This window comes from Theropithecus gelada, chromosome 10 (genome assembly GCF_003255815.1).
Source record: "Theropithecus gelada isolate Dixy chromosome 10, Tgel_1.0, whole genome shotgun sequence".
NCBI lineage: Eukaryota > Metazoa > Chordata > Mammalia > Primates > Cercopithecidae > Theropithecus > Theropithecus gelada.
Genome location: NC_037678.1, coordinates 25,139,826 through 25,161,876, shown reverse-complemented (window position 1 = coordinate 25,161,876; position 22,051 = coordinate 25,139,826). Strand labels below are relative to the sequence as shown.

General features: G+C 42.1%; 1 protein-coding gene across 4 annotated transcripts in view; it reads left to right on the top strand.

Moving 5' to 3' along the window:
• Positions 1–18,771, top strand: part of PIWIL3 (piwi like RNA-mediated gene silencing 3) — a 56,011-nt gene extending 37,240 nt beyond the window's left edge. For 3 of the 4 annotated variants that reach the window (XM_025399668.1, XM_025399667.1, XM_025399666.1), the window contains 9 exons: positions 5,918–6,102; positions 7,910–7,982; positions 9,609–9,806; positions 9,929–10,032; positions 12,146–12,216; positions 12,678–12,828; positions 14,181–14,306; positions 17,859–18,006; positions 18,180–18,771. In XM_025399668.1, the coding sequence (XP_025255453.1) occupies positions 5,918–6,102; positions 7,910–7,982; positions 9,609–9,806; positions 9,929–10,032; positions 12,146–12,216; positions 12,678–12,828; positions 14,181–14,306; positions 17,859–18,006; positions 18,180–18,296 (1,173 nt within the window). In that variant the 3' untranslated portion in view covers positions 18,297–18,771. Of the gene's footprint in view, positions 1–5,917; positions 6,103–7,909; positions 7,983–9,581; positions 9,807–9,928; positions 10,033–12,145; positions 12,217–12,677; positions 12,829–14,180; positions 14,307–17,858; positions 18,007–18,179 lie in introns of all 4 variants that reach the window. The other variant, XM_025399665.1, reaches the window with a different exon arrangement.
• The last annotated feature ends 3,280 nt before the right edge of the window (positions 18,772–22,051 follow it).

Here is a 22,051-nt window from a genome sequence, read left to right as displayed (position 1 = left end):
ATGTTCACCAGGGATATTGATGTGTAGTTTTGTTTTATTGTTTTCTTCTTTCTTGGTTTGGTATTAGGGTGATACTGGCTTCATAGAATGATTTAGGGAGGATTCCTTCTTTCTCTGTCTTTTGGAATAGTTTCAGTAGGACTGGTACTAACTCTTTGAGTATCTGACAGAATTCAGCTGTGAATCCATTTGGTCCTGGACCTTTTTTTGGTGGCATCTTATATTACCATTTCAATCTCACTGCTTGTTATTGGCTTGTTCGGAGTTTCTGTTTCTTCTTGGTTTAATCTAGGAGGGTTGCATGTTTCCAGTTCCAGGAATTTATCCATCTCCTCTAGGTTTTCCAGTTTGTGTGTGTGAAGGTGTTCATAGTAGCCTTGAATGATCTATTGTATTTTTGTGGTATCAGTTGTAACATCTCCAGTTAGATTTTTTTTTGAGATGGCGTTTCACTCTGTCACCCAGGCTGGAGTGCAGTGGCATGATCTCAGCTCACTGCAAGTTCTGCCTCCCAGATTCATGCCATTCTCCTAACTCAGCCTCCTGGGTAACTGGGACTACAGGCACCCGCCACCACATCTGGCTAATTTTTTGTGTTTTTAGTAGAGACGGGGTTTCACCGTGTTAGCCAGAATTGTCTTGATCTCCTGACCTCATGATCTGCCCGCCTTGGTCTCCCAAAGTTGCTGGGATTAAAGGCATGAGCCATTGCGCCCGGCCTCCAGTTTCATTTCTAATTGAGCTTTTAGAATTTTTTTTTTTTTTTTTTTTTGAGACAGTCTCCCTCTGTTGCCCAGGTTGGAGTGCAGTGGTCGCATGATCTCGGCTCACTGCGAACTCTGCCTCTCTGGTTCAACCAATTCTCTGCCTCAGCCTCCTGAGTAGCTGGGATTACAGGCACCCGCCACCACTCCTATTTTTTTTTTTTTTTTTTTAGACGGAGTCTCCCTCTGTTCCATAGGCTGGAGTGCAGTGGCGCGATCTCAGCTCACTGCAAGCTCCATCTCCCAGGTTCACACCATTCTCCTGCTTCAGCCTCCCGAGTAGCTGGGACTACAGGTGCCCGCCACCACATCTGGCAAATTTTTTTGTATTTTTAGTAGACACGGGGTTTCACCGTGTTAGCCAGGATGGTCTCGATCTCCTGACCTCGTGATGAGCCCGCCTCGGCCTCCCAAAGTGCTGGGATTACAGGCGTGAGCCACCACGCCTGGCCACGCCTGGCTAATTTTTGTATTTTAAGTAGAGACGGGGTTTCACCATCTTGGCCAGGCTGGTCTTGAACTCCTGACTGTGTGATTCACCGGCCTCGGCCTCCCAAAGTGTTGGGGTTACAGGCGTAAGCCACCACACCCAGCCCAATTTTATTTAACTTTTAAAAGAATCAGCTTTTTGTTTCATTTCTCTATTGTGGGTTTTTTGTTTCAATTTCATTTAGTTCTATTCTGATGCTGATTATTTCTTTTCCTCTGCTGGGCTTGGGTTGGTTTCTTCTTGTTTGTCTAGTTCCTTGAGGTGTAACCTTTAGATTGTCTATTTGTGCTCTTTCAGACTTGTTGATGTAGGCATGTAGCTTTCTTTCCTCTTAGTACTGCTTTTGCTGTATCCCGGAGGTTTTGATGGGTTGTCACTATTATCATTCAGTTCAAATCTTTAAAATTTCCATCTTGATTTCATTGTTAACCTAGTGATCATTCAAGAACAGGTTATGTAATTTCCATGTATTTGCATGGTTTTGGGTGTTCCTTTTGAAGTTGATTTCCAGTTTTACTCCACTGTGGTCTGAGCAAGTACTTGATACAATTTTGATTTTCTTAAATTTGAGAACTGTTTATGTCCTTTTGCTTTTTAACTTATGTTTCTATTTCTATCGTATGTCTTAATGTTGTTGCTATTTTTGATTGGTTCACTTTTTAGCGTTTCTACTTAAGAGTAGTTTACACACCACCCTTACTGTGTTTTTCTGTGCACTTACTATTACCAGTAAGTTTTGTACCTTCAGATGAATTCCTATTGCTCCTCAACATCCCTTTCTTTCTGATTGAAGTACCCCTTTTAGCAGTTCTTATAGGGCAGATCTGGTGTTGAAATCCCTCAGCTTTTATTTGTCTGGAAAAAGCCTTTCTCCTTTTTTGAAGGATATTTTTACCGGGTATATTATTCTAGGGTAATTCTTTTTTCCTTCAGCACTTCAGATTATCTCTCCTGGCCTGTATGGTTTCCACTGAAAAGTCTGCTGCCAGATGTATTGGAGCTCCATTCTATGTTGTTTTTCTCTTGCTGCTTTTAGGATCCTTTATCCTTGACATTTGGGAGTTTGATTATCAAATGCCTTGAGGTAGTTGTCTTTGGGTTAAATCTACTGTAACCACCTTATACTTAGATATTGATATCTTTCTTTAGGTTTGGGAAGTTTTGCTATCTCTTTGAGTGAATTCTGTACCATTATCTCTTTACCTCGTCTATAAGGACAGTAACTCTTAGATTTGCCCTTTTGAGGCTATTTTCTAGATTTTGTAGGCATGCTTCTGTGTTTTCTTTTTTATGATACTTTAAGTTCTAGGGTACATGTGCACAACGTGCAGTTTTGTTACGTATGTATACATGTGCCATATTGGTGTGCTGCACCTGTTAACTCGTTATTTACATTAGGTATATGTGTTTTCTTTTATCTCCTCTGACTATGTATTTTCAAACAGCCTGCCTTTGAGCTCAGTAATTCTTCTGCTTGATTTAATTCTGCTCTTAAGAGACTCTGATGTATTCTTCAATATGTCAATTGTATGTCTCAACTCCAGAATTTCTACTTGAATCTTTTTAATTATTTCCATCTCTCTGTAGAATTCATGTACTAGAATTCTCAATTCTCTGTTATCTTGAATTTGAGTTTCTTCAAAATAGCTATTTTGAATTGTCTGAAAGGTCACATATCTATTTCTCCAGGATTGGTGCCTGGTGCCTTATTGAGTTCATTTGCTGAGGTCCGTGTTCTCCTGGATAGTCTTGATGCTTGGGGCAGTTCATGAGTGTTTGGGCATTGAAAGTTAGGTTTTCGTTATTGTCTTCGCCGTCCAGGCTTGTTTGTATTCATCTTCCTTGGGAAGGCTATCCAGGTGTTCAGAAGGACTTGGGTATTGTGATCTAAGTCACATCTGCATCAGGGGACATCCCAAGCACAGTAATACTATGGTTCGCGCAGATTCATAGTGACATCACCTTGGTGATCTTGGTATGATCCGGAAGATTTCTGGATGACCAGGCAGAGAGTCTTGTTCGCTTACTTTCTGTCTCTCTCTGTGCTGAGCCACCTGGATCTGGGTTTGGGGTGACACAAGCACCCCTGTGGTGATGACCAATGGGACTGCACTGGGTCAGACCTGAAGCCAGCACAGCACTGGGTCTTTCCCAAGGCCCACTGTGACCACTACCAGGCTACCACCTATGTTGGATCAAGGTCCTAAGGCTCTGCAATCAAGTGGCAAAGCAGCCAGACTGGTGTCCTTCCCTTCAGGAGCAGTAAGTTCCCCCAGGCCCTGGGCAGGTGCAGAGAATGCCATTCAGGGGTCAGGGACTGGAGTCAAAAATCATAGAAACCTATCTGGTATTCTGTTGTACTGTGGCTGAGCTGGCACTCAAACCATGATGCAGACCTTTCTCACTCTTCCCTTTCTTTTTCTTTTCTTTTTATTCATTTATTTTTTGAGACAGTCTTACTGTGTCGCCTAGGCTGGAGTGCAGTGGTGCAATCTCGGCTCACTGCAACCTCCACCTCCTGGGTTCAAGCGATTCTCGTGCCTCAGCCTCCCAAGTAGCTGGGATTGCAGGCGCCCGCCACCACAGCCAGCTAATTTCTAGTAGAGATGGGGTTTCACCAGGTTGGCTGGATCTCCTGACCTCAAGTAATCCACCCGCCTTGGCCTCCCAAAGTCCTGGGATTCTAGGGGTGAGCCACCACATCCTGTCCCCTTCTCTTTCTACACATAGAGGAGCCTCACCCCATGGCCACTGCCACCACAGGCCCATAGGGAGTACTGCTAGGCTACTGCCAATGTTCCCTTAAGGTCCATGGGCTCTTCAGTCAGCTTGCGGTGAACGCTGCCAGGCCTAGGAATTACCCTTCAGGGCAGCGTGCTCCACCTTGGCCCAAGGCAGGTCCAGAAATGCCATCCACGAGCCAAGGCCTGGGATTAGGGACCCCAAAAGCCCGCTTGGTGCTCTACCCCACTGTGGTTGAGCTGGTACCTAAGGTGCAAGACAAAGTCCCCTTTACTTTTCCCTCTACTTTTCTCAAGCAGGAGTCTCTCCCCATAGCCACAACAGCTGGGAATATGCTGGTTCTCACCTGAAACCAGCATCTCTGGGTCCACTCAAGGCCTTTGACATTCTACCTGGGTATTACTGCTGGTTCTTCAGAGCCCAAGGGCTCTTTAATCAGTAGGTGATGAATCCTGCCTGGGCTGGGTCCTTCCCTTCAAAGCGTCAGGTTTCCCTTCTGGCCCAGGGTATGTCTAGAAATGTCATCCAAGAGCTAGGGCCCAGAATGGGGGCCTCACAACCCTGACTCTTGTCCTATCCTACTGTAGCTGAGCTGGTATCCAAGATACAAGACAGAGTCTTCACTCTTCCTTCTTTTCTCCTGAAGCAGAAAGAAGGGGCCTCTTTTGGAGCTTTGAGCTGTGCTGCCTTGGGTTGGGGTGATATAAGCACTCTCTTAGCTACCCCGACTGGTGCCTCAGTAGATCATGTCCCCTGCTGCTCCACCTCCACTTTACGAGCTCTGAGCTCAGATGAGCATTAGGACTTACCTAAGGATTGCAGTCTTTGTAGCCTAGACTATTTCTCAGGTTCACTTAGGGCCACAGAGCACTCCAGCCCATGGTGGTGAGGCTTTCCAGAACTCGAGCTCTGACCACTGGGGTGGGCAATTCCCCTCTGTCTAGGGCCAGAATCAAATGTTCCCCCTGTGGGTGGCCATCAGCTGAGTACAGCCCAGGTCTGCTTTCTGCTGTGACAGGGCAGTGCTGATTTTAATGCAAAGCCTCACAGTTGCTGTGCTCTCCCTCTCCCAACTGCACAGATTCTCCGTGCCATGCAGGGGTGGGAGAAGGGTGACGTCAGCAATTCAAGACTGTTTTTCCCACCTTCAGTGCCTCTTTCAGCAATAGAAAGTAAAAACCAGACACTGAGTGCTCACCTGATGTTTGGTTCCTATGAAGGTGCTCCCTTTGTACAGATAGTTGTCAAACTTAGTGTTCCTCTTCTAGGGATGATCAGTGGAGGCCTCTATTTGGCCATCTTACTCTATCTTTGGTTAAATGTTTCAAGTGTCATTCCTTGGAATAAAGTTCCCACCAAAAGACTAAATTTTTAGGGAGCACTTGCTGTGATAGAACAGTATGAAGAGCCAATCTGAGTCTAACAGCATCGAAAAGCTCCAAAAGAAACTTCACATCAAATACAATTAAGTTTATTTGCACTAAGACTGATTCACAAATTGTGCAGCACTCAATCAGAAGGGGTTCAGCGAGCTCTGCTGCAGCAGTGTGAGCAGTGAGCTTTTATAGGCTGATGAGAAATAGGACAAAATACATTTGCTCTATTACAGTGGAAGAACCCTAGTTGGTAACTGGTAGTTTCTGATTGGTAAAGTCTCTGGCTTTGCTTTACTGTTTACATTGGGCTTTGCTTTGCCTGCATGGGAACCTAAAGCTCTGAAGTCATCTCCCCCGCAATGGCCTCTCAACGAAAATTTTTTGCACCTAGGATAGAATTCAGTTCTGTTAACCTATATCTTATTGAAAAAAATACCTAAATTGGCCATTCAAGTTTATAATTGTAACATTTCAATAGGAGATAGCACAGATTTACATAAGTTGATCTTTAAAGTTTTATGCTAGGTCTTATCATTCTTTTCCAGGTTAAAGCCAATTCACAAGGAGACTGGTCAAGAGAAATAAGAGAATTACCGTTACTTAATGCAATGCCGCTACATAGTTGGCTCATACTCCATAGTAGGAGCAGTCACAGGGAAGCCATGTCCTTAAAGAGTCATCTACAGAGTGTCACAGCCCCCATGGGCATAACTATGAAACCAGCAGAAATGTAAGTAGAGCAAAAATTACTTCCAATTTGAAAATCAGTTAACAATCTTAAAGTATAACAACTAAAATATTGTAGGAATTGGTCACTGTATCAAAACCTTAAAAGTCTGTAAAGTCTAATCTCTAGTCAAAAAATATTAAAACAGACTTTGTGATATATGGTGTACGGCTATTAAGATACATGTTGTAGAAGGTATGAGAATTAAGGACTTGATGTGAATGGATGGAGAATATTAAGAATTCTCAGTCATGTTTCCAAAAACTGAACTGAAACTTTCTAGAGCAGTTTGAGGTTTACAGCAAAATTAAGAGGAAGTTACAGAGACTTCTCATATATATCCTGCCCCCAATAATGCATAGCCTCCCCCGTCAACATCCCCTACCAGTGTGGTACATTTGTTACAGCTGATGAGCCCACATTGAAATATCATAATCACCCAAAGTCCATAGTTTACAGTAGGGTTCACTTTTGGAATTGTACATTCTACTGGTTTGGACAAATGTATCTGACTTGTATCCACCATGCAGAGTATTTGTCACTGCCCTAAAAGTCTTCTGTGCGTCATCTAATTATCCCTTTCTACCACCACCTACCCCTTGCGCCACAACCTCTGAGGACAATTTGGTTTGTTTTTTTTTTTTTACCATCTCCATGGTTTTGCCTTTTTAGAATGTCATCTAGTTAGACTCACACAGTATGCAGTCTTCTCGGCCTTGGCTTCTTTTGCTTCGACCTTGGATGATAAAATCTGTAGAACAAACCATCAGGGCACAGGTTTACCTGTATAACAAACCTGCATGTGTATCCCTGAACCTAAATGTTTTCTTTTTTTTAAAAAAGGGTTAGGTTCTGGTTAAGTAGCGTCTCCTGAGGGCAGGGCCTGTTAGGAACACAGGGCCCTGGTGTATTTCACAATAGTTTATTTTCTCCTTTCCCTGCTGGAAGCACGAAACAATTTTCCTCTGGTATTTATTGCGAGGACCTGGTCAAGCTCCTAGAGGTAAAACTCTCAAAATTGTGGGAGCCTCCTATGACTGGGTATACCTGGAGTTTTTAACCCTCACAGTTGTCCATGCTGAGCCTGCAGTAATTCATCAGTTACAGTTTAGATCACCTGACACAGGAACTGTTATCCTGGGAAGTTTCTTGAGTCTTTGCTCCAGCTAGCCAGGACTCCCTGTTTTGCTTATTTGTCTCTTCAATATAGGAGGCAGTGATTTGCCTTGTGTCCTCACCTCTCTTGAAAATTCTAAGAGAACTGTTCATTTTTTTCAGTCTGTTTAGCGTTTGACTTGTTAGGACAGAGTAGTGACTTCAAAGCTCCTTACAAGTAGAATCGGAAACTGAAAGTCTACTGTCTTTTTTTTTTTTTTTTTTTTGAGACGGAGTCTCGCTCTGTTGCCCAGGCTGGAGTGCAGTGGCCAGATCTCAGCTCACTGCAAGCTCCGCCTCCTGGGTTTAAGCCATTCTCCTGCCTCAGCCTCCCGAGTAGCTGGGACTACAGGCGCCCGCCACCTCACCTGGCTAGTTTTTTTGTATTTTTTAGTAGAGATGCGGTTTCACCGTGTTAGCCAGGATGGTCTCGATCTCCTGACCTCATGATCTGCCCGTCTCGGCCTCCCAAAGTGCTGGGATTACAGGTGTGAGCCACCGCGCCCGACTGTCTTTTTTCTTTTAAATATGCTTTCTACTGAAATGCATATCTTGCCTTTTTATCATGTCTTACTTTATATTTAATTAGCTGTCTGAGATGTTTATCATGTTTCACTGGTCAGTACCTTTTGAATATGAATGCTATATTTTTTAGGATTGAAGTAGATGGGGATGCTGACTCCTATATAGACACATTACGGAAATATACCAGACCAACACTGCAGATGGTAAGTGTCTAGATGATACATGTACAGTCTTTAGTTATTGTTCTAAACTATTTTGATAAGTATTTTAGAATTCAAAATGTTGTCATTGGTTTCCTGAACTTGCCAATGAAAGCAGATTAACCTGCATAATATAGCTGAATACAGCCTTTCGTGGTTTAGCTATTCCTGAATATCACAATCTTAAGCTAATTTTCTCAGGCTTGGGGACCTGTAATTACTTTTAAAATCTCCTAACTTGAAAAAAACACACTATACAAGTGTAAAGTAGTGTGGGTATTAACAATCACCACATTCATTAACTTTCATCCCCAGATGTAACCTGCCAAGTCTATGATCACGATCTTCTAACCTGTGTTATTCTTCTTGCCTGGTATTTTTCTTTTTCTTTTCTTTTTTTTTTTTGAGACGGAGTCTTGCTCCGTGGCCCAGGCTGGAGTGCAGTGGTGTGATCTCAGCTCACTGTAACCTCTACCTCCTGGTTCAAGCAATTCTCCTGCCTCACCCTCCCAAGTAGCTGGGATTACAGGCGCCTACCATCACACCCCACTAATTTTTGTATTTTTAGTAGAGATGGGGTTTCACCATGTTGGCCAGACTGGTCTCTAACTCCTGACCTCAAGTGATCCACCCGCCTTGGTCTCCCAAATCACTGGGATTACAGGCATGAGCCACCGTGCCTGGCAATTCTTGCCTGGTATTTTTCTAGGAGTCTGTTCTTTCCTTTCTTGCATTCAGTGTCTTAGACCAAGTTGTCATTATGTTTTATCTGAATTACTACAGCAAATTCTTCTTATTATTTTTTGAGATAGAGTCTCGCTCTGTCGCCCAGGCTGGAGTGCAGTGGTGCGATCTCGGCTCACTGCAAGCTCCGCCTCCTGGGTTCATGCCATTCTCCTGCCCCAGCCTCCCAAGTAGCTGGGACTACATGCACCCGCCACCATGCCCGGCTAATTTTTTGTATATTTAGTAGAGACGGGGTTTCACCGTGTTAGCCAGGATGTCTTGATCTCCTGACCTCGTGATCAGCCCGCCTCGGCCTCCCAAAGTGCTGGGATTACAGGCGTGAGCCACTGTGCCCGGCCCCTTGAGCCTGTTTTTAACCCATCCTTGTCAACACGGTGATAAGTTCCTGGAAACTGAATAGGATGGAAATGATATTGCAGGCTTAAGCAATTGATGTATATTGCCAAATTGCCTCTTGCAGCAATTGCTGTAATTTATAATTATAATTTATAACATTAATGTTAACTATAATTTAGAACATCAATATTAACTATAATTTACAACACTATAATTTAAACACTTAACAATTTAATGTTAATTATAGTTTGTAATGTTAATTATAATTTGTTCCACACATTCACCCTTCCAATTGTTTAATGTAACTAATAATTATAACTAATGTAATTATAATTTTCTAATAAATACATACCATATAATTGATATAATTATGTTATAATTAATAACATGGCTCTAGACCCTTCACCCTCTTGGGTTCAAATATTTTCTTAATAAATTGACTCTAGCTTGTCAGTCTTCCACCTAAGTTGCCTGCTCGAGATGGTTTTTCTTTCCTGTATCACTGTTGTTGTATCTTATGGAATGTCATGTTGCCTGGTTTTCAAGGTGATTTGTATCCTGCCCAATGATGACAAACACAGATATGACAGTATAAAAAGATACCTATGTACCAAATGCCCGATTCCAAGCCAATGTGTAGTGAAAAAGACCTTAGAAAAAGTCCAGGCAAGAACCATTGTCACCAAGATTGCCCAGCAGATGAACTGCAAGATGGGAGGAGCCCTCTGGAAGGTGGAGACTGATGTACGTTGTATTTCATTGACGTCATTTAACTTACATCTAATAAAACTTAAGGTTCTCTTAATTGTTAATGCTTAAATTTTGCTCACATTCTAACTCCACTACCTTTTCCAAAAAACCTTAAGGTACAAAGAACAATGTTCGTTGGCATTGATTGTTTCCATGATATCGTAAATCGACAGAAATCAATAGCAGGATTTGTGGCAAGTACCAATGCTGAATTAACAAAGTAAGTAAGCTCTGGTAGATATTGTTTAGTCGGTAGCTGACTGTGGACCAAACAGAAAAGATGAACCTAATTAATATTTGTTAACTCAAGAGGTTGGGAATTTGACAGATGAGTTATTCTTAGTCACGTGCTCTCCTGATTTTGCTGGCAAAGTTATGTTCCCAGAACACTTTGCATGGTTGGCTGCTCTACATCATTTTCCATTGCTGCCTAACATACCACAAACGTGGCAGTTGATGACAAATGCCCGTCTCTATCTGCACAGTTCTTCTCACCAGACACCTGGTAGTTCACAGCTCTCAGGACCTTACAAGGCATAAATTAAGGTATCAGCCAAGCCACATTATCATCTGGAGGCTGGGCAGCCCTCCCTTTCCAAGCTCATGTCATTGTGGCTGAATCCATTTTTTGTGGTTGGATGACAGAGGTCCTTGTTTTTTTTGTTTTTGTTGTTGGCTGTCAGCTGTGGGCCAGTCTTGATTTCTCTCACATAGCAAACCCCTCTCCATCTTCCAACCAGCCAGGGCACATTGAGCCCTTGTTCTGTGTTGAATCTGACCACCTCTTCTGCCATCAGCCAGAAAAAACATCCCTGCTTTTAAAGGAGCTCATGTAATTACAAATGACCCATTTGGAAAACCTTTATCATAAAGTCAATGGAGCCATATAGCATAACATAATCACAGGGGTGGTATCCTGCCGTGATCACAGGCTCCAGGGATTAGAATAGGTAGAGTTCTGTCTACCATAGGCTCTGCTCAGTAAATGTCTTAAATGGATATCACTAACACATAGTGAAATATTTGAGATGTGCATGGGTAAAGAGACATTGAAACATAATAAGTGGTCAGAGATCTGTAAGTATAAGATCTTGTCTTCATATACTTGCATGTGATGTACTTCCGAGAGGAGATGTACATCTATATCCCATGCTCTTGTTTTCTCCCAGGGCCCTTTTATTTTCTGTTCTCAGAGTAGAAACCACGCTGTACCTTGAAATAAGTTTGCAGTCTTAAGTTTGCCGTCCTTTGCGCATTACTTGATGTGTGACCACTGCAAATTACCTCTATGTTTAACAATGATCATGGCCCACTAGGTATTCAGGAATATCTTTTAAGGAAGATCCATCTTTATTTCCATAGATGATTACTTTTTTTCCAGTCATATTCTGCTTCAATATGGTAACACTGTTTTGTTCTACTTTTTGTTTGAAAATAATCATAGGGAACAATTATACTTACAATTATTCAACAGATACTTTTTCAAGTAATAAACTTATTTTAATAGTGTAAAATCTGCTTTCCAATCAATGAAAGAAAAACTTCCAGAAAAATTATGAAAATAGCCAATACCTTGAACAAAGAGAAACACACATAGCTAAGTAAATATTACAATTACGTACTCCAAACCCAAGAAAGCAGAGACCATCACGAACCAAATCATTCTTGGAGCTGTCAACAGATTTTTCTGAGTGGCTGCCATGTTCCGATGCTGACACTGGCAGTGAAAATGTGGAGCCAAGACCGCCTGGTCATACCCTATGAATTAAATCCTAGTGAGAAGAGGCAGACAGACAGATACATCACAATATGTCAGGTGGTCAGATGGGGTTACTCTGAAGTAAACAAGAATGCAGTAAGGGGATAGAAACTTGAGGCAACATACCATTTTACTGGATATGTTGACGTTGTCACAACAGCTGCCACCATTCCAAAGCAAACCCCTTCCTCAGTGAGGGGGAACATGTAGGAGCCACTGTTGAGAGCATTGATCCCAAAGCAGGAGCCACGGGGAGCACAGGGTTTTCATTTTATTGCATTCCCCCATAGGCGAAACTGTAGTCGTCTTGTACAATAAAGCATGACTAATTTGTAGTAATGTGAATAAATGCTTCCATTCTATTTGACTATTTGTATGCACTCAGAATTTTCTAAAATGCCTAAGATCAAAAGAGACCAACCAAGACTTTGATCTCTGTGGCGATATGAATTGATGCTAAAATGTCCTCAACTACTGATAGTAATATTTTTTTGCTCGTAGATTAATGCAGACTCAAAATGAGATTTTAAGAATCTTGTTTTCCAAACTGGTGGTTTGTTTTTTCTGTGAACAGGTGGTACTCTCAATGTGTCATCCAGAAAACAGGAGAAGAGCTTGTGAAAGAGCTGCAGACCTGCTTGAAAGGTCAGTGTCTTGTAGCGGTTGGGGAACCCGACACTATACAAGTAGTTCTCCACCAGTCGACCTGTTACCTCCAGAGGACACTTGGCAATGACTGAACCTTTAGTGTCTGGGATCTCAACTGGGGTGGAGGTGGTACTGCCATTGAGTCCTAGTGGATAGAAGACAAAGATGCCGCTAAACATCCTAGCATGCGTAGGTTGACCCCATCTCCACCACCTCCACCACGAATTCTCTGGATCAAAACTTCCATAGTGCTGTCGCTGAGGAACCCCGGAATAGACAGGACTCATGCAGTAAAACTGCCCTGAAAGCTACAGTGTTGGGAATAGACAGGACTTAAGCAGTAAAATTGCCCTGAAAGCTGCAGTGTTAAAAGATGGACTTAGAATTTGTCAAAAGCAGCAAAGGCTAGTTTTTTCCAAGTTACCGTTTATTTACACAAGCTTCTGATTTCCTTTCAGCTGCCCTGGATGTCTGGTGTAAAAACGAATCATCAATGCCACATTCTATTATTGTGTATCGGGACGGAGTGGGAGATGGTCAGCTTCAAGCATTGCTTGACCATGAAGCGAAAAAGATGTCGACCTACTTAAAAACCCTCTCTCCTAACAAGTAGGTTGTATTAATTGTAAAGTGTAGTGACTCATCCCTGTAATCCCAGCACTTTGGGAGGTCAAGGTGGGCAGATCACTTAAGCCCAGGAGTTCAAGACCAGCTTAGGCAACGGAGAGAGACCCTATCTCTACAAAAAATAAAAAAATTAGCTGAGCCTGGTGGTGTGTGCCTGCAGTCCCAGCTACTCAGAAAGCTGAGGTGGGCAGGTCACTTGAGCCTAGGAGCACTGCACTCATACCTGGGTGACACAGTGAGACCTTGTCTCAAAAAAAATCATACTGTGAAGATTTTAGCTTGACAGTTTAGTCTTTGAAAAAAAATCTGATGTTTTTTAGGGGAAAACACCAATACAATGTGTGATGAGAGCAGGCGCTTGATATAAATAGTGGCTTCTGTGAATGAGAGTAGGAGCTTGATATAAATAGTGGCTTCTGTGGATGGGTGGGGGGAGCACGGGGAAGACCCTTCTGCTTTGATTTTGCGTTCCACGCCCAAGTCAGAATGCAAAGCAGAATTGGACCTGGCAGGAGCAGACTGCTTCCACCATAAAGCTCCAGCTGAATCTTCCTACTTTATTTCAAGTCTTGCTGTGGGAGGGCTTGTTAACCTCAGATAATCACAGAAATCCGTGAACGGCCCGGCATGGTGGCTCATGCCTGTAATCCCAGCACTTTGAGAGGCGGAGGCGGGTGGATCACTTGAGGCCAGGAGTTTGAGACCAGCCTGGCCACCATAGCAAAACCCCATCCCTGCTAATAAAAATACAAAAATTAGCCAGGCGTGGTGGCACACACCTGTAATACCAGCTACTTGGGAGGCTGAGCCATGAGAATCGCTTGAACCTGGGAGAGGGAGGTTGTAGTGGGCTGAGATCATGCCACTGCACTCCAGCCTAGGGGACAGAGTCAGACTCCATCTCAAAAAAAGAAGAAATCCATGAACGTAGCCTGCCAACAGTTCACACTTATCCTGGACTTTTGTGTGTCTCCAGACTAGAGGAGCCAGCGGGAGGGAATCTCCAGCCCTAAGACTTACAAAACCTGGAAAACTCCACTTTTGTAAAACTCCTGTTTCCTGAGGGCCCGCTGCCCAGCCGGGATTGTAGGAATGATCCTAAAGTTGTGAGGAAGGGACCCTTCCCCTGGGATGTGGGTGGCTATGAATAAATACCTCCTCATTTACTGCTTCAATTGGGCACATGGAGCTTAGACAGTAAAATTAGGGTGTAAGGAGGGCTGCTGTCCATTCTTCTGAATGGGTCCCAAATGTAAAACAGATGTTTTAATACACTGTATACTTCTGAGGTAAGACTGAGTAAACCTAGAGACACTTACCCTAATTTTTTTAAGTTTCACTCTAGCTTTCATTGTGGTGAAGAAACGAATAAACACTAGATTTTTTCTTAAGCGTGGAAGCGATTTTCAAAATCCACCTCCAGGAACAGTTATTGACATAGAGTTGACTAGGAATGAATGGTAAGTCACCTGTAGTTTTTGTATCTGGATCTATAATTTTCTCAATTTGCTTCAGTTCAGTACAATCACTTAATTCCAATAAATTTACCTTAAAGCATTTCTGATTCTTTTTTTGTTTTTTTTTTTTTTTGAGACGGAGTCTTGCTCTGTCGCCCAGGCTGGAGTGCAGTGGCCGGATCTCAGCTCACTGCAAGCTCTGCCTCCTGGGTTTACGCCATTCTCCTGCCTCAGCCTCCCAAGTAGCTGGGACTACAGGCACCCGCCACCTCGCCCAGCTAGTTTTTTGTATTTTTTTTTAGTAGAGACAGGGTTTCACTGTGTTAGCCAGGATGGTCTCGATCTCCTGACCTCGTGATCCGCCCGTCTCGGCCTCCCAAAGTGCTGGGATTACAGGCTTGAGCCACCGCGCCCGGCCCATTTCTGATTCTTTAGAACTAATTTGGTCTGTTTTTTTACTATTGGGTAGAGATTCCTCATTTGGATCTAGAAATTGCAATTAGTCTTTTGGTTGTCGAAGTTCCTTCATCAAACATTTGTAAATGTCTGTGACCACATAAGAGTTAACTTCAGTGTGGCCCTAAAACCCTTTAAATTATGAATACAAAAGATAGCAAGTGATGTTTATATTAACAATTTGGAGTCATCACAAATCGAATTATATTGAATATATCATGACCATCAAAATGTTTATGCAGTAGCCTAAGAGGTTATCTATCTGTCTGTCTGTCTCTGTCTATCTGATGGAGTCTTGCTCTGTCGCCTAGGCTGGAGTACAGTGGCGCAATCTCAGCACACTGCAACCTCTGCCTCCCAGGTTCAAGCAATTCTCCTGCCTCAGCCTCCTGAGCAGCTGGGATTACAGGTGCCTGCCACCACGCCCAGCTAATGTTTTGTATTTTTAGTAGAGATGGGGTTTCACTATGTTGGCCAAGCTGGTCTCGAACTCCTGACCTCAAGTGATCCACCCACCTTGGTGACCCAAGGTGCTGGGATTACAGGCGTGAGCCACCACGTCCAGCCAGAGGTTTCTATTTTAAAAATGTCTTTCTGCTTTAAAACAGCAGTGTGGGGCTGGGCGTGGTGGCTCATGCCTGTAATCTCAGCACTTTGGGAGGCCAAGGCGGGCGGATCATGAGGTCCAGAGATCAAGAGCATCCTGGCTAACATGATGAAACCCCATCTCTACTAAAAATACAAAACATTAGCCGGGTGTGGTGGTGGGTGCCTGTAGTCTCAGCTACTCAGGAGGCAGAGGCAGGAGAATGGTGTGAACCTGGGAGGCGGAGCTTGCAGTGAGCGAAGATTGCACCACTGCACTCTAGCCTGGGCGACACAGCGAGACTCTGTCCCAAAACATAAAAAAATAAAAAAATAAACAGCAGTGTGAAAAAAGAGACCAGTTTCTTTCATGTGAAACATTTTGTATGACACTTATTCTTTGTTATCCTGAACAAAGAAATGATGTGTTCAGAAAGTAATACTGAATAGGCTACAAAATAGTTTCATATAGTCAGCCCTGTTGTTCATGGATGCAAGGAAAGTAATTCCAAACAGTGATTTAGAAGTCTTTTTCTTGTTATGAGGATGTAAGTCATTATGAGTGACAGCCAGCCTTTAAGACATTAAGATTAGACACAACTTCCAGAAGATGAAATGGTTAGAGACATTCTATATAAAAATGTACTGAAAAAAGAAAAGATATAAAAAGGAATAAAGGCCGTAAGAATGTCTAATGAAAAGGTCAATTTGTATTTGAATATCTAACAAACATGAATATAGTCAAAATGAAGAAAAATCAGTGGAAGGGTTAAAAGAGAAGGTTAGACATAAAAGAAAACAAATTGTTAACTGGAACATATGTTCACGAAATTCCTATAATGCAGTGGAGAGCCATAAAGATGTGGAAGATATGAAAAAATGTTTAGAAAAATGTAAGGCAAAATAAGATTTACTCTATATCTAATAGAAGTTTCAGTAGTAGATAAGATATGATGGGGGTGTGGTGGGGTGGAGCAATATTCAAAGAGAAAGTTTGAGATTCTGAATCCTCAGATTGAAGAATAACAAGATTTGGGCAAAGATCAGTAAAAGTTCACACTTAGAAATGTTATAGCGAAACTTCAGCAGGCATAAGAAAATGTAAAAGCAACCACAGGAATAATATATTTACAAACAATAAAAATCACATTCAGCAAGAGTAGAAACAAGAATACTATGAAGTATTTTTAAAATACTTAAAAATAGCCATCAAGCTAGAATTTGATACCCAGCTAACTTATCAAGGGTGACAGTGAAATACAAACATGCTCAGTTTGTGCATATACAGTATATACATTAGCAGATCCACCAGACCCTCACTGAGAGAACTACCCAAAAAGACTGTATTTTAGGAAGAAGGAAATCGAACAGTGAAGGGAGAATGAAATGCAAGAAGCAATGCTGATGAGTTACGATGGAGCATAAAAAAGCCTTGATTTCATAAATGACAATTTATAGGGTATATTAAAACAAGACCTGGCCAGGCGTGGTGGCTCACACCTGTAATCCCAGCACTTTGGGAGGCCGAGGCGGGTGAATCGCGAGGTCAAGAGTTCGAGACCAGCCTGACCAACATGGTGAAACCCTGTCTCTACTAAAAATATAAAAATTAGCTGGGCATGGTCGTGGGCACCTGTAATCCCAGCTACTCGGAAGGCTGAGGCAGGAGAATTGCTTGAACCCAGGAGGTAGAAGTTGCAGTGAGCTGAGATTGCATCACTGCACTCCAGCCTGGGCAACAGAGTGAGACTGTGTCCAAAAAAAAAAAAAAAAAAAAAACCCTAAAATACTGGATATAACACTTACATGGAAAAGGAGTTATGAGGTTAAAGCATACTAAGATTCTTCAGTTATTAGGGAAAATGATAAAGCTTCTGGTGCTTTATACTTAAAGCAGTTATATAAATGAAAGACTTAACGTGAAACCACAGTGGAAATCATGACATTCATACCAAGAGTTAGGAAGAAATGAAGTAAAATGAAGGCAAGGCAGAAACATTTGATCAATCTAGTGCAAGGCAGGAAAGGATTAAAGGAAGGAGCAAATAAAAAGTATCATAAAGTACAACATAAGATTGTAAACATAAAAATTAATTCAATATTTATAACACACACATAGATCAATCTCATGGGTTGTATTAAGAAGTTTAAATATAGTCCAGTGATCCTCAGTGAGGCAGCAGGCCTTCATCCCAGGATCTCTGAATGGAATTATCTACGGCCATATCAGATCAAATGCGCCAATCTTGTTTCTTCCTCTAGGTTTCAGTACGTGTACTTGAAGTCAAAATCCCACGAGAGTTACTATCTCTGTCAGTGATTTAATTGCATTCTATAAATTTGATCTCTCAAATCATTGCTCAGTTAGACAGGTTTCTAAATGCAAAGGAAACCTAGTCTATAGAATAGATTTCTGTAAGCTATTTTACTAAATGTTTTCATTTCAGACATTAGGTTTACTTACTGTACCCTCTTTCGAAAATGAGCTGATACCCACATGTCCTATATTTCCAGGTATGACTTTTTTATTGTGAGTCAGTCTGTGCAAGATGGAACTGTTACCCCCACTCATTATAACGTCATCTATGACACGATTGGCTTGAGCCCAAATACAGTACAGCGTTTAACATACTGTCTATGCCACATGTATTATAATTTGCCAGTAAGTATTTTCTGTTACTTTTTTCTTCAGATTTTTAAAATGTACTATTGAAGATTGAACAATGTTGGACCTCTGAATTGGCTTCCATGAATTTAAATTTAGGGAAAGTAGATGTAAGGTGAAACATATTTAGTTGTGGGTTTTTTTTTTTTTTTTTTTTTTTCCTACTAAAGGGCATCATTCGAGTTCCAGCGCCTTGCCACTATGCCCACAAGCTGGCTTACCTCGTGGGACAGTCCATTCACCAGGAACCGAATCGTTCCCTGTCAACCCGTCTCTTTTACCTTTGACCTGCAGAGGAAGACCTGATGTGATACTGAAACCACAGCGTGTAAGCCTGTCTTCCTTTTGAAGCAGGATGTCTGAAATATTTTCCTAGGTCCATAGCTTTACATTCCCATTGTTCTTGATTGGACATGGGAGAGATTCAGAGTGATATGTTCTACTCTCAGTACTATCACAGACTGATTTTTCCAGAAAGGAGAAATGACAGGGTTTGGCTTGCAGTTTCCCTTTCAAATATGTGACAGAGATCTCATAACTAAACGTGACTGAACGTTTTCCACCCCAAGCAGGGCCACTCTAATAATTGAAAAGATGGGACATTTGTCACAGAGAGAGTACATCTGTGAACAAGTAAACTCTACTTGGAAAACTACATCTACTTTATTTTTGAAACTTTTTTGTTAACGGACAGGAAAGGAAGACATAAAAGTAACAACACCAAATTTCTTTTTAATATTTTGTATTTAGAATTAACCTATTACTGATGAGCTACATAGGAAGCATTGTGTTATTCCTTGTACTGGGGTGGGAATTTGGATGTATTTTTGGTGGAAAGGTCATAAAGAAAGCTTGATTACGCCTGTAATCCCCAGCACTTTTGGAAGCCCGAGGCGAGCCGATCACCTGAGGTCAAGAGTTCCAGACCAGCCTGGCCAATATAGTGAAACCCTGTCTCTACTAAAAATACAAAAATTAGCCAGATGTGGCGGTGGGTACCTGTGATCCCAGCTACTCGTGAGGCTGAGGCAGCAGAATCGCTTGAAGCTGCGAGGTAGAGTTTGCAGCAAGGCAAGATCTTGCCATAGCACCCCAGCCTGGGCAACAGAGTGAGACTCTGTCTCAAAAACAAAACAAAACAAAAAATGGCAGCTTAGGAACACAAATATTTGGTTTTTCCACAAAGAAGGAAAACTAAGCTCTGTTAATGAACTTGTTTAATTCATTCTATTGCATGGTCCCAGTATGTTATGTTAGCTGGATCAAAATCCAAAGTCTTCAGTAAGTTATTTAAGTGGAGCTATTATGTTTTTCTTGAAAGTGGACTTTTTTCTCTCCACCTAAAACTATCCTTAATTAGACTCAGAAAACAATTTTTTTTTTTTTTAAATGTTGTTGTTGTTGTTTTATATGGAGTCTTGCTCTGTCACCCAGGCTGGAGTACAATGGCGCGATCTCGACTCACTGCAACCTCAGCCTCCCAGGTTCAAGCGATTCTCCTGCCTCAGCCTCCCAAGTAGCTGGAACTACAGGCATGCGCCAACACACACAGCTGATTTTTGTATTGTTAGTAGAGATGGGGGTTTGTCATGTTGGCCAGGCTGGTCTCAAACTCCTGACCTCAAGTGATCTGCCCGCCTCAGCCTCCCAAAGTGCTGGGATTACAGGTGTGAGCCACCACGCCTGGCCTTGTTTTGTTTTCTTATACTCAGATAGTGTTATTGTGGGGGTGGGTGTAGGGGTGGGGATTAACTTCAAATATACAAGAAAAGGTATATTTGGAAACATAATTGCTTGATTACATATTAGGTTTATAATTTGAACTGGTCTTGTAAGAAATAAAATGGAAAGACTTCAGAATCTAAACTCATCGTAATCTAGGTAATGTCCTCCTGAGCAGTTATTGCTAACGGCAATAAACATTGAGATGGGTCTGTAATTTAAGAAACACTAAGATAACATGTTCTTAAGTTAGAATCTGATTTATAACGATTAATTTCTAGAGGTCTAAAAACAGTTTCTTGGAAAGAACAAACAAAGTAGGTATTAAAACTTTCTGAATGTTCTCTATAAATCTAATATATCATCTATTCCTAACACTGTTAAATTTAAGATGATGTGATTCAATAAAGTTATTCATGTTAAAATCAGTGATTTTAACATGAATTAAACATGACTGGCTCTTGTTATTTTTTAAATGTTTTTAGCCTTCCTAATATACTAATTTGTTGCTTTCTAAGATAACTAGAAATACTGCTGTGACCAGGGAAATATCCAATTAGCCTATTAGTTGTTTGTAAGTTGGGTGAAGGAAGCTGGGTATCCAATATTTCCAGGAAAAGTCTCATTTCAGAGGCTTACAGATAAAAATGTAATGTATCACAACACCTCAGTTTCACATTGTTGAGCCAGGGTTGGGAGTGCTAATTAAAGGTCTGTCAGGGCTGGGCATGGTGGCTCATGCCTGTAATCCCAACACTCTGGGAGGCCGAGGTGGGTGGACCACTTGAGATCAAGAGCTCAAGACCAGCCTGGCCAACATGGTGAAACCCTGTCTCTACTAAAAATACAAAAATTAACTGGGCATGCTGGCACATACCTGTAATCCCAGCTACTTAGGAGGCTGAGGCAGGAGAATCCCTTGAACCTGGGAGGCAGAGGTTGCAGTGAAGCAAAATTGCACTACTGCACTCCAGCCTGGGTGACAGAGTAAGCCTCCGTCTCAAAAAAAAAAAAAAAAAAATCATAAGAAATCCATTTGGCCTACAAAGTAGCAATACAATAATTCAAAAAATGAACTTGACTCTGGCAAATAACATATCGATCCTTGCACTGAATACAGGTCAAAGCTGGACAAAATATTAGAATGTTGAACAGCATCAAAGTGTTAAACAAAATGCTTGTTCCCTGGTGCTGCAAAGAAATAGCACTCAAACAAAAATTTAATTTTCTCAGCAAGGCAGTTTTAATTTTCTGCAGAAAGGGTGCTCATTGCAGATGGAATAATGGTAAGAGCACACCTGGACAGGGGAGAGGAAGGAGTTCTTATTCCTGATATAGGTGGCCCCAACTGCTGTATTGTTCCCTTATTGGCTATGGCTGGACCACACAGTCTAAGCTAATTCCAATTGGCTGGGTTTTTTTGTTTGTTTGTTTTGTTTGTTCTTTGAGACGGAGTCTCGCTCTGTTGCCCAGGCTGGAGTGCAGTGGCCGGATGTCAGCTCACTGCAAGCTCCGCCTTCCGGGTTTACGCCATTCTCCTGTCTCAGCCTCCCGAGTAGCTGGGACTACAGGCGCCTGCCACCTCGCCTGGCTAGTTTTTTGTATTTTTTAGTAGAGACAGGGTTTCACCATGTTAGCCAGGATGGTCTCGATCTCCTGACCTCGTGATCTGCCTGTCTCGGCCTCCCAAAGTGCTGGGATTACAGACTTGAGCCACCATGCCCGGCCTGATTGGTTGTTTTTTAAAAAGAGCAGGAGTATGAACTGGAGTGGCAGGGTGAATAGTCTGGCAGGAAGGAAGGTTAGCAACAGGTAACTAAAGGTGACTTAGGTCAGAGCAAGTGACCGGGGTGAGTCAGGACGGAGCAGGTGACCAGGGGAACAGATGCGAACTACTGATTAAGACTGGTGGGAAAGTTGTTTACCGAAACTAGAAACAAGTGGGCAAAGGGAACCAGGAAGTTAAACTTTAAAATGGAGAATCTAAGAGATGAACATAGTGACATACTGATTCTTTGAAGAGAAACTTGGGGTTCACTATATTTAACAAAAGGGATGGAAAAGCAGAGAAAACAGTGCCAATATCTGGCAGAAGGAAATCCAGGAATATGACCCTGGTATTTGGAACTGCTTCTTATGCCACAGATTCTGGAAGGGGCCATTGAGTGAGAAGTCAGGTTTGTTTTGACATATTTGTGAGTCTGTTTGAAAAAAAAAACAAAACAAAACTGAAGTCCAGCAAGCAGCATGGAGGGTTGTAGGTTACTTGCACACTCTGGTTTGAGACTCTCAGGGATACAGTGTAGTAAGGCGCATGACA